General features: G+C 61.3%; 3 protein-coding genes across 4 annotated transcripts; 1 reads left to right on the top strand and 2 right to left on the bottom strand.

Moving 5' to 3' along the window:
• Positions 1 to 62: 62 nt before the first annotated feature.
• Positions 63 to 3,144, top strand: CA14 (carbonic anhydrase 14; the record flags this gene model as incomplete). Its single annotated transcript, XM_031556935.1, has 10 exons — positions 63 to 78; positions 843 to 1,022; positions 1,113 to 1,255; positions 1,896 to 1,991; positions 2,079 to 2,145; positions 2,235 to 2,392; positions 2,463 to 2,589; positions 2,669 to 2,689; positions 2,777 to 2,861; positions 2,992 to 3,144. Coding segments are annotated over 10 exons (975 nt in total), but the record flags the coding sequence as incomplete, so codon positions are not given.
• Positions 3,145 to 3,247: 103 nt separating this feature from the next.
• APH1A (aph-1 homolog A, gamma-secretase subunit) lies at positions 3,248 to 7,241 on the bottom strand. Its single transcript, XM_031556912.1, has 7 exons — positions 6,970 to 7,241; positions 5,880 to 6,050; positions 5,526 to 5,599; positions 5,314 to 5,436; positions 5,097 to 5,224; positions 4,512 to 4,635; positions 3,248 to 4,091 (listed from the first exon to the last, which is right to left on the bottom strand). Exons 1-7 carry the CDS (start codon positions 7,239 to 7,241, stop codon positions 4,027 to 4,029), a joined length of 957 nt encoding a protein of 318 aa, XP_031412772.1. The 3' UTR covers positions 3,248 to 4,026.
• LOC116217463 lies at positions 7,112 to 11,201 on the bottom strand. 2 transcript variants are annotated; one of them, XM_031556931.1, is made up of 6 exons: positions 9,745 to 11,201; positions 9,344 to 9,670; positions 8,663 to 8,929; positions 8,281 to 8,385; positions 8,056 to 8,129; positions 7,112 to 7,435 (listed from the first exon to the last, which is right to left on the bottom strand). In XM_031556931.1, exons 1-6 carry the CDS (start codon positions 9,809 to 9,811, stop codon positions 7,385 to 7,387), a joined length of 891 nt encoding a protein of 296 aa, XP_031412791.1. In that variant the 5' UTR covers positions 9,812 to 11,201; the 3' UTR covers positions 7,112 to 7,384. The 2 variants fall into 2 exon arrangements, with proteins under 2 accessions (XP_031412791.1, XP_031412792.1); XM_031556932.1 differs by having other exon boundaries at positions 9,344 to 9,661.
• Positions 11,202 to 11,207: the final 6 nt, after the last annotated feature.

The following is an 11,207-nucleotide window of genomic DNA, read 5'->3' as shown; positions in this document are numbered from 1 at the left end:
CTCAAAGCCCTGTACTCCCCTCCCAGAGTCTCCCAACAAGCTCTGCTTCCTTCACAGGTCCCCACTGGACGTATGAGGGTGAGTGGGGTCCGTGCAGGAGCACTGGGGTGACGCCCCCCCCCCCAAAGGGCACCTCAGTGGAACCCGGGGTCGCCCCCACCCCAATTCCCCATTGCCCTCACTTTGAGCACCTCATTCCTACCCCAAATCCCCATTGCCCCCTCCAGACACCTCAATGGAACCTGGGGTCACCCCCATCCCAATTCCCCACTGCCCCCCCCCCTCCCAACACCTCACTCTAACCCAGGGTCCGACCCCAGTGCTGCCGCAGAGAGGAGAGGTCCCCCTAAATGGGAAGGTGCTCAGTGGGCGACCACCCCCATAACCAACATCCCCCGCTCCCCAGGAGGCTGTCGGATGGGCAGTAGGGCCCCCACACCCTCCCCCCAATACCAAGACCCCAATGGGCCCATTGTATTCCTTTACATAAGGCACAGAGCCCCGCTTCGGCTGCCAAATCCAATTAGGGTCCATCCACGGCCAAATCCCCGCTAAACCCCTCTGTGGGGATGGGGACCCCACGGGTGCCACCGCTGTGGGGTCAGCGCAGGTCGTCTGAGCGGCTGCCTTTGTCCCTGCTTCACCAGCTGGAAAAATGTCCCCAGATTAGTGGTGGCACCAGGCTGGGAACGTCACCGATGTCCCCACGGGGCCGGTTTTTACGGGGGCAAAACAATGGCTTTTGGGGGAAAACAACAGCGTTTAGGTCCACGTGGTGCTCCAGGTGTGTTATAGGGCTGGGGAGAGTTGTCCCTATGGGTCCCCATGCTGTCACCCCACAGGTCCCCATGGGCAGCACCACTGGCCTGAGGGACACCCAGCATGCGGGGGCCGATCCCAATCCCCCATTGACATCGCAACGCAGCGGGTGCTGCCCGACCCCTCGCTGCCCCCCATCCGCCCCATGGGGTACGACCACCCCCTCGTCCCCACCTTCAGCCTCACCAACAATGGCCACACTGGTGAGAATGGGGTCTGGGGGGGTGGTGGTGGGGGTCTCTGTGTCACAGCCCCGCTCAGCCTCCCCCCCCTCTCCATGGTATTCCCTGCAGTGGTGCTGGCACTGCCACCCACCCTACACCTGGAGGGGCTGCCCCGAAGCTTTGCTGCTGCGCAGCTCCATTTCCATTGGGGTCACAGTGGTCATCCTGAGGGGGCTGAGCACCTCCTGGATGGGCGCCGGGCACCCGCAGAGGTATAGGGGGTGTGTTGGAATGGGTTCGGGTGTGGGAAATGGGCTCAGGAATGGGTATGGATGTGGGAAATGGTATGGGAACAGGAGTGGGAATGGGTTTGGGTGTAGGAAATGGCATGGGAATGGGTAGAGGTGTGGGAAAAGGTATGGGAACTGGCACAGGAATGGGTCTGGGTGTGGGAAATGGTATGGGAACAGGTACAGGAATGTGTCCCAAGTGAGGGAACTGGGCACAGGGATGGGTCTGGGTGAGGGGATCAGCATGGGAATGGTAAGGGGTCTGGGAAATGGCATGGGAATGGTGTAGGAATGGATATGGGAAATGGGCACAGGGGTGGGTCTGGGTGCAGGAATCAGCAAAGGAATGGGTAGGTGAATGGCTCTGGGTCTGGGAAATGGCACGGGAATCCATATGGCAATGAGTGTGGGCATGGGAAATGGGTGCAAGAATAGATTTGGGTGCAAGAAGCAGCATGGAAATGGGCGTGGGGATGGGTATAGGCGAGGGAATCAGGTGCATGAACAGATCCAGCTGCAGAAATCAATACAGAATGGGCCCAGGACAGGGGCAGGGTGTGGGGCTGGGGGAAGGTGTGGGGCACAGGGCACGGCCGGGGGTCCCAGCCCCACGGTGCCGCAGATGCACTTGGTGCACTACGATGCGGAGCGCTACGCCAACGCCAGCGAGGCACAGCACCACGCAGCCGGGCTGGCCGTGCTCGGCATCCTGCTGGAGGTACGGGGTGGGGGACGGGGCCACCCCCCCGCACCCCCCAGCCTTACAGCACGGCCCTGAGCCCCTCCTCATCCCCCACCCCCCCAGGTTGGCGATGAGCCCAACGCCGCCTACGCCAACATCCTGAACCATCTGGGCAGCATCCGCTACGCCGGTGAGACGGCTGCGCGAGCGAGAGGGCAGCGCGTGGGAGACAAAGGGGAGGGTGAGGCAGGGGGAACCCCACGCTGCTGTCCCCTGCAGGGCAGACAACGTCCATCCCCTCCTTCAGCGTGCAGGAGCTGCTGCCCGAGCGCCTGGACCGCTACTACCGCTACAACGGGTCCCTGACCACCCCACCATGCTTGCAGAGCGTGCTCTGGACCGTTTTCCAGCAGCCCGTTCGCATCAGCGCGGCGCAGGTAAAGCTTTGGGGCTTTTGGGGCTGTCGGGGTGAGGACAGAGGTCGCAGTTGTCCCCTTCCCTTTGCAGCTGGAGCAGCTGCAGGGTTCCCTGTACGCCACAGCCGTTGATGAGCCCTCAGCTGAGCGCCTGGAGGACAATTTTCGGGACCCCCAGGACCTCAACCAGCGTCCAGTGCTGGCGTCCTTCACCAGCAGTGAGAACTGAGCTCTGGGACGGATGCAGGGGGATCCCACAAAGGCCCTCAGAGCTCAGTGTTGGCTCTTCTCTTGCAGGTCCCCAGGGGTATTCAACAGGTAAAGCACAACCACGGCAGCTCTGGGGGGGGTGGGGACATGGGGACACCCCCTGCCCGCCCTGAGCCCTCTGTGGGGGTCACACAGGTGAAGTCATCGCCATCGTTTTCGGCACCGTCCTCGGCAGCCTTGGCCTCTTCCTCACCGTTCACTTCGTGAACAAACGACTTCGGTGAGTCAGAGCCTCCCTTCCCCCCTGAAGAATCCTCACCACCAAAAGGGAGGGCTGGGGGTGTACTGGGACCCCCCCCCCCCAAAATCCTCAGGGAGGGTCTCAGCCTGTCCCTTCTCCTGTAAGGCAGCGCCCGGAGGACACGGGAGCAGGACGTCGTTTTCAAGGCCTCCTCCCGGCGCGCGGCTTCAGATGAGAGCCACCGACCCTGAGCCAGGAAGGGCCCCCCCAGGAAGAGTGTGGTGGGGCTCAGCCCTACAGCAGGGGCCCCACTGGAAGTAAAGCCCCTTCCCAACCCCAACAGGCAGAGCAGGTTGCAGAGCACTGACCCCACTTCCCCCCCCACTTCACCCCATCCCATAAAATCTCGGTGCCATGAACGCTCATCACTATTAAAAGGGTTTTACTCTGAATCAAAAAAATAATTTAAGACTCGTTCCCTCCCCCGCTCACACAGCAGCTCCCAGACACTTGGAAAAAACAATAAAACAGAATGGGAGAGCAGCAAGCTGGGGAGGGCAGAGCAGCCCCCACCCCTTGCTGGTTATGGGGGGGCTCCGTGGCCCCAAAACAACAGATATCGTCCCAAAAACAAAAGGGGAATGGGAGCATAGGAGCGAACACTGGGGAGAGGGGTGGTCCCAGAGTCACAGCCCAGAGCCCCTCACTGGGGAAGGTGAGGGAAGGGGGTCCTCTCCCATGCCTGGGGGGCACCACAGCAGCCCCAGTGGCACCTGGATCTTCTCCCAGCGCTCACCCCGCAGAGACCCTGTGAGAGACTAATGGAAAGTCATTAACGAAGCTAACGGGAGCACTATGGCCACAGGTGCCCACGAGGCTACAGCATGGCACCAGGCAGAAACTGCCCCAAAAGGTGCCCAGTGTGGGCGGCAGGGAAGGGACGGGACTTGGAGCAGAGTTTGTGCCACAGCTCCAGGTCAGGGTGGGCGAGAGGGTCGTTCAGTGGGGCTGCAATGGGGCTGAGCTGAGCCCAGCAGAGCCGTCCGGGAGCTCCAGAGGAGCAAACCTTCCCCAGGCTGCCCTGGCACCGCTTGGAGCCCCGCAGCCTCAGCATAAGTGAAGGCAGCACTGAGACCTCCCAGCTGCCAAAAACAGGGCACTTGGGTATCGAGGCGGCGCAGGCGGGCAGGGCTGCCATCGCTGCTCAGTCCTCAAAAGGCACCTGCAGTGCTGAGTACATCATCACTCTGCTGTCATCCTCCTGCTTGCCTGGGGAGAGTCCCAGAAAGAAAGGAAGAAGAGGGTGAGCGTTTAACAACAGAGGGAGCAGGGCTGTTTTGGAATGGGGCTTGCTTGTGGCTTGATATAAGTCCCCCAAAAGCCAGGAGATGCAGCTGCTGCTTGGGGACAGACAGGCAGGTCCGGGTGACACCCATCCTCTCACATCCCCTCAGCTGATGCTGCAGACACCCAAAGCCCACAGACCTCCCTGCATTCTGGCAGCTGAGGTCGACCCACCAAAATGCCCGCAGGGCACAGAACCATACAAGATCCCAAGCTGGAAAGAGCCCATAAGGATCACCGAGTCCAGCTCCTGGCTCCAAACAAAAATCAGACCACAAACAACCCCACTTGGCCATAGTGACACCCCCATATCAGATGCCCCTCCCTGCCCAGCCCACTTCTTACAGGAGAGGCACTTGAGGATGTTGTGCAAGGAGCCCCCAGCTGTGAAGAAGGCCCAGATGCCCATACAGAAGGTGATGATGTAAATGGGGACCAGGCTGGCCACGTACCAGGGGTTCAGGAATGTCTGCAGAGACAGAGAACAGTTAGGAATGTCACCAGCTGCAGCCACATCAGGCACTTCCAAGGCCCTTGTGAAATGGCTGCAGGGTGTGAGGAAACGGGAGCCCTCCTTTTATGTAGCTGCCTCCAAACATGGCAGTGCTCCGGTAAGCCTGGCTAAAATTCCTGTCTACAAGTTTCCCACCAAGGGCTTAGCAAATAATCCCCCAGCTGACCCGCAGCCCTCCACTAACTCTGCTTAAATCCCACGTCCCCAGGGCACAGCAGAACAGGCTGCCCTGGCCACGAGGTGCACAAGAGGGACAGGACTTGCCCAACGCCTCTGTGGCAGAGAGGGAGCTTGAGACCCCAGTGGGGGTCCCTACAATCCCCTCGCTGCCCCCAGATGGGCATATGGTGACATCTGCTTTACTTGGGGGACAGCTTTAGGTGCAGAGGTAGTCTGCTCCAGTGCACCAAACTCACCAGCCCCGACGTAACGAGGTGACTGATGACAACCAGCCCCAAGCACCAGTAGCGGCGTTTTTCGCAGGCATCGAAGAAAATCACTCCCCAGAAGGTGTGGAGCAAAACAACAGCCATGGTAAGGAATGCTGTGGGAAGAGGGTGACACAGAACCCCTCAGAGCCCCCCACACCTCCCTGCTAAGGTGGGGCAGATCCAAGCCAGCCCCCAGCCTCACCCGAGGTGATGAAGTAGTACGGTGAGTCCCCATGGATCCCGACGATGCCCGGCCCGATGGAGTCTGCCAGGATATTAATGACTGAGAACACGCCGCTGATGATGCCAAAGGACAGACCTGACACTGCAGAGGGGACAAGGACACCAGCTGCGACCAACCGTGACTGTGCCGTATGCTGTGCCCACCTGATGCCTGCCTGGTTCTGCGCTCACCATACGCCATCTGCTTGAGAGAGATGGGCGACCGGCCGTCCTCGCTGATCGTCGCCAGGCCTTCATCTGCTTTCCTGCTTGGGCAGAAGGGAAAGCATGAGGAGGTGGGGAGAAACAGGGCCTGCGTGGGGATCTGCCCTGCAAAGGGAGCTGTGTCAAACAGGATGGAGAGGTGGTTATAAACAAGTTTGGAGTGAAGGAGAACAGCTCCAGTGTGGGATCTAAGAGGAAGAAACTCGTGGATAAAAATCAGAGCTCAGCAGTGACCACAGCTACCAGAAAGTCACTCAGGACACAGCTTGAGAGGACCCAGGGTGAGGGAGTAGGGAGCGCTGCCCATGGACGGGCCCTTACTTGAGCAGCTTGAAGTAGGCAAATCTGAAAGCCTCCTGCAGCAGGACGGAGACAGCGGCCCCAAAGACAAGGAGGCCATACTGAAGTCTGGCATTGCCCTGGTCGCTGAGATGGACCGAAATGAACCAGATGAGAGAAGCCAGGAGCAGTGACACCAGCCAGAAAAACGCCCTGCAGAGAGAGAACAGCGAGCTGAGACAGGGAACCCCGGCAGCACTCAGCATCTGGAGGTTAAGGATCATGCAGCTGGGACACGCTGAGCCATCAGCTGCTGCTGTGGTTTGTCTTGGCTCCAGGTCAGCATGGGAAGTTTTTGGTGGCAGAGTTTGCTGTTTGATCACTGTCATGTGAGACGTGACAATCTGCCTGAGGAAGCGCACAGCTGAAAATCAAACAGATTTGGAGACAGAAATCTGCCTTTCTCTCTTAGGGCCACATCAACCTTTTCTGCAGACAGCTGCTGCCCTAGGAAGCAGGGAAAGCTGCTCGGTCCTGCACCTCAGGAAGGCTCAGTCGAGGGCCTGTCCTTGGAAAGATGAGCGCAGTGAGAAAGGGACGGCTCAGATCCACTCCTGTCTCCTTCCCAGACAGAGAACCCTGCATTAACCCATGGCAGCAGCGAAGCCCTGGCAGGAGCCATGACGTGGGGACCAGCAGCACCACGACAGACAGCACTTCCCCTGGAGGGGGGGCTCAAAGGGCTGTGCCACCAGCCCTGCCCCAATAACAGCACCAGGCCTGATAAGAGGGCAGGTCGGAGCCAATCCAGGCTCCTGTATCCCATGGAGGGGAGGCTTTGCCTCCCTGCTGTGTCCCCGCCCGTCCCCTCACACTCCCCCAAAGACCCCCAGAGCCACCAACACCCCCCAGCCCCTCTCCAGCCCCACCAAACAGCACCTCGGACCCCCTCACGACCCCCCGGCCCCCCCACACCCACCCCAACGCGCCCTAAAGGCCCACTCGGCCCCAATCTCCCCCAGCAGGCCTTAAACCCCCCTTAAAGGCTCCCGGTCCCCCAAACGACCCCCGTGGCAGCCCCCTAAGCGCCTCCCTATGGGCCCTAAAGCCCCCCCCCCGGTCCATCTCTCCACCCGCCACCAGGATAATCGACCCGCAGCGGTCCGCAGCCACCGTCAGCAGCGACGAGGGCGAGCGGCGGGCCGAAGGCGACTCCGGCACAACCGAAGAAGACGGGCCGGCCCCCAGTGGGCGGGGCGGGGGGGGAAGGGGAGGGGAAGGGAAGGGAAGGGGGTGGAGCGACCGCGGGGCACGACGGGAGTTGTAGGCCGGGAGAGAGCGAGGAGCGAACAGCGCCCCCTTGGCGGTGGGAGGACTCGCAAAGCGTGGGGTCGTCGGGGACATTTTGGAGGCGGTGCGGGGAGGGAAGGTGAGCAGCACGCTGTGGGCCGGGCCGTTTTTAAAGCTTAAAGGCCTTTATTTGTTCATCTTTAGGCAAAGCGGGCTGGGAAACCCCAGCACGGTGTTGGCTTTGGGGTCTGGTGGTGTCATGGCGCTGTGGGTCCGGATAGGGTGAGGTCTGCATACAGCAGCTCCCCCTGTGGCACCGACACCATCGCTGCGGCTCCGGCCCCACCGCCTCCACTGACCCCGGCACCCCCCACCATCCCCATAACGGCCTCATTGTCCCCCCCCAGCAGACCCCCACCACCCACCCAACTCCCCATTGCCACCCATTGACCCCCATTGCTCCCCATCTTCCCCCGTATCCTCCCATTGCCACCCATTGCCCCCATTGACACCCCATTGTCTTCCACATCTCTCCATTGCCCCCCATTGCCCCCATCATCCCCCACATTTCCCCACTGCCCCTCATTGCCGCTCATTGCCCCCCATTGCTCCCCATCATCCCCCCATTGCCACCTATTGCCCCTCATTGCCACCCCATTGCTCCCCATCATCTCCCACATCCCCCCATTGCTACCCATTGCCCTTCATTGCCCCCCATCGTCCCCACTGTTCCCCACATCCCCCCATTGCCACCCATTGCCACCCATTCCACCCATTGCCCCTCATTGCCGCCCCATTGCTCCCCATCATCTCCCACATCCACCCATTGCCACCCATTGCTCCCCATTGCCCCCCATTGTCCCCCTGTCCCCCACATCTTCCCATTGTCCACCACTGTCCACCTCACTGCCCCCACCAGGACCCCCACCTGTGATTCTGGAGGCTCCAGGACCGTTGGCTGATGGCTTGAAGATGGGACAGGAACGCGGTCCCAGCATTGGGCTGCGGTGACAGGGAGGTGGAGGATGGGGGGGCATTGAGACTGGGGGGAACTGAGGATAGCAGAGTGGGATGGAGCAGCCCCAAAGGGGTGCACAGGACAGTGGGGGTCAGCAGGGGCAGGAGGACACCCCATCCCTGCCCCACTCCTTACCTGTCCGTGCAGGGAGGAGACAACGGGCACTGAGGCAGAGGCTGAGCAGCAGCAGCAATATCCCAGCCACAGCCATTCCCACAGCGCTGGGCAATGGGCAGCCACCTGGGGACCAGTCTGTGTCCCATCACTGCCACACAGACCCCACTGTCCCCCAGGATCCTCCCGTGGAGCCCAACAGCATCCATCAACACTACAATGACCCCATGGCCTCCCCTTATGCCTCCACCACAGCCACCATGACCCCACTGACCCTCACACCACTCTGCTCTGATCCTCACCCCAGCATTGCACCATCTCCCTGTCCATCCCAGCAGGAAGGAGCCACAAAGGGGGGTCACCCCACCCTCCTTTCCCCCCATCCTCCCAGCCCTGTGCTTACCCACAGCCTCATGCAGCTCTGTGCTCCTCTGGATGTGGGGCCCGGAAGCATTGAAGCGAACCTCACAGAGCTCCCCAGCCCCCCCAGGGCTGACCATCAGCTCTGTGCTGTTCCCCAGCCCCAGCACCTGCTGGGGACGGTCCCCCCCCGGCCAGGAGATGAGGACGGGGCCACCAGAGGCACCCACAGCACAGACTGGGCTGAGGGGGGACCGAGTGGACCAGCGGGTGGCCAGAACCTGCACCCAGCTGTGGGTCCTCCAGCTGTCTGCAGAAAGGGAGCACAGTAGGGACCCCCACATAGTGCCAGTGGGTGGGGGGGGGTCTGTTCAGGGGAGGGATGTAGGGATCACAAGCACTGGGGGAGGCATGAGGGTCCATTTCAATGGGGAGGACATGGATGGCGGACAACAAGCAATGGGGGATCTTTGGGGGCACACTAAGCAGAGGTCCGTGGGGGGTCTCATCCAGTGGGGTGAGATGGGGGTTGTCCCAGCCAGTGAGGGCAGCATGGAGAGTCTCAACCAATGGAGGGACGTGGGGGTCCCAACCCACTGGGATGCTCTCCGGAGGAGAGGAAGCAGGGGGCTGTGTGAGATGGGGCAGACCGAGGGGTCCCGTTCAGTGGGTATGGTGGGGTTCCCATCCAATGGAGCCTCGGGGTCCCCCCACGCCTTCCTACCTCCCACCAGCAGCACGGTGCCATTGCTGAACTGCAACTTGGAGACGATGGAGTTTGCACAGAGGTACAGAGCGGCGTCCTTGGGCTGAGCAGCCTGGATGTGCAGCACAGCGAAAGAATTCTGATACTCACAGGAGAACACATCCCACCTTTCATCTATGCAGTTCAGAAGCAGTCGGGGCGGCTCTCCGGGTCTGTGTCGGTACCACAGCACTTTGCCTGCTCCATCCATCCTCTCATTTGCCATACATCGGATGCTCACCGCAGCCCCAGGTTCCACAAAGAGGACGGGATCCGGCTGCCACAGCTCCAGCAGCGCTGCGGGGACTGAGCCGAGGTCACTGCCAGTCCCAACCCCCAGCACCCCGTTAACACGAAGCCCCCCCAGCCCCAACACACACCCGTGCACAGCGGCAGCAGCCCCACGGCCACCAGCACTGGATTGCAGGAGGAACCCCCCGGTGCCATCGGTGCGGCACAGCCCTTCTGCAGGGCGCTGCTCAAAGCGTTGGCCCTGGCAGCAATGCTTCCTGGCCACGTGGACACCACGTCCCCATCACAGTCACTTTTTCCCTATAAGGGCCACGGTGTCCCCAGGAGGGTCTCTCTGAGGGTCCTGGTGTCCCCACACGGCTTGGATGTCCCCGTAAGGGATGGAGTGTCTGTATAAGGAATATGGTGTCCCACAAAGGAATCAACGTCCCCAGAAGTGTCACAGTGGCCTCATGAGGGTTTCAGTGTCCCCATGAGTCTCAATGTCCCCATGAGGGTCCCAGTGTCCCCATGAGAGTCTCAGCGTCCCCATGGGGGTCTCAGTGTCCCCATGAGGGTCTCAGGGTCCCCATGAGGGTCTGTGTCCCCATGTGGGTCTCAATGTCCCCATGATGATCTCAATGCCCTGGTGAGGTTCTCAGTGTTCCCATGTGGGTCTCAGCGTCCCCATGAGGTTCCTGGTGTCCCCACAAGTGCTGTGGTCTCTCCAGGAGGAGGATGGTGACCCCACATGGAAGTGGTGACCCCAGGAGTGCAGCAGTGACCCTGTGAGGACAGCGGTGTCCCCATGAGAATCACATCCTGCTCTGGGTCTGCAGGATCGCACCCCGGCTCCCAACCCACTTGCTGTGTGGGACTCACATTTGGGGCTGAAAACACAAATATTTGGGTTTTTAACCACTCCTGCAATGCTCAGGGCTGGAGGTGGCCCCTCAAGGACCCTCTGCCTCCCCTACGGGGTGGAGGGAGAAGGCAGTCCCAGCGCCCAGCACTGCAAACCACAGCGCTGCGGTGCCAAAGACCTTCCGGGGACGGACATCACCTCCCCACTGCCATCCTCGCCTCGGGCTCTCACCAAAGTGACCTTCAAAGGACAAAGGAGCGAAGGCAGTTTTGCTCCCCCAGCGCTGCCCGCCCCGCTCTGCTGTTGCGGTCGAGCAAAGACGACGAAATGCTGCGAACCCGACGGCCTGAGGGCAGCAAGCAGGGTGGGGGGACGGCAAAGACAGGGGCTGCGTGCGAGCAAACAACAGCAAGGTGACAAAACAACAAAGGGGGGCGGAGGGGGGGGTGATAAAAAGAGCGATGCGGGCGCAACCGCAGCGCTGCTCCGGCTGCAGGAACCACGCGGAGCCCACATGAGCTGTCCTCACCCCCCCGTGGCCCCCAGCAGCCCGTGTCCCTCTGCATCCCCCATCCCCTGATGTCCTGCACGGCCCATGGGCGGCATCTCAGCGTCGGAGCTGTGCTCTGTGTGCCCCCATCCATGTGCTGCGCTCAGGCTGGGCGCAGGGAGTTTGGTCCCAAATCCTCTGTCAGCCTTGTGGCTGCACTGGGGGGGAGCAGCGCAGGGTTGAAGCCCTGGAGGAGG

Source organism: Meleagris gallopavo, chromosome 27 (genome assembly GCF_000146605.3).
Source record: "Meleagris gallopavo isolate NT-WF06-2002-E0010 breed Aviagen turkey brand Nicholas breeding stock chromosome 27, Turkey_5.1, whole genome shotgun sequence".
Lineage (NCBI taxonomy): Eukaryota > Metazoa > Chordata > Aves > Galliformes > Phasianidae > Meleagris > Meleagris gallopavo.
The sequence above is the reverse complement of the archived record's forward strand: the minus strand, read 5'-3'. Positions and strand labels throughout refer to the sequence as shown.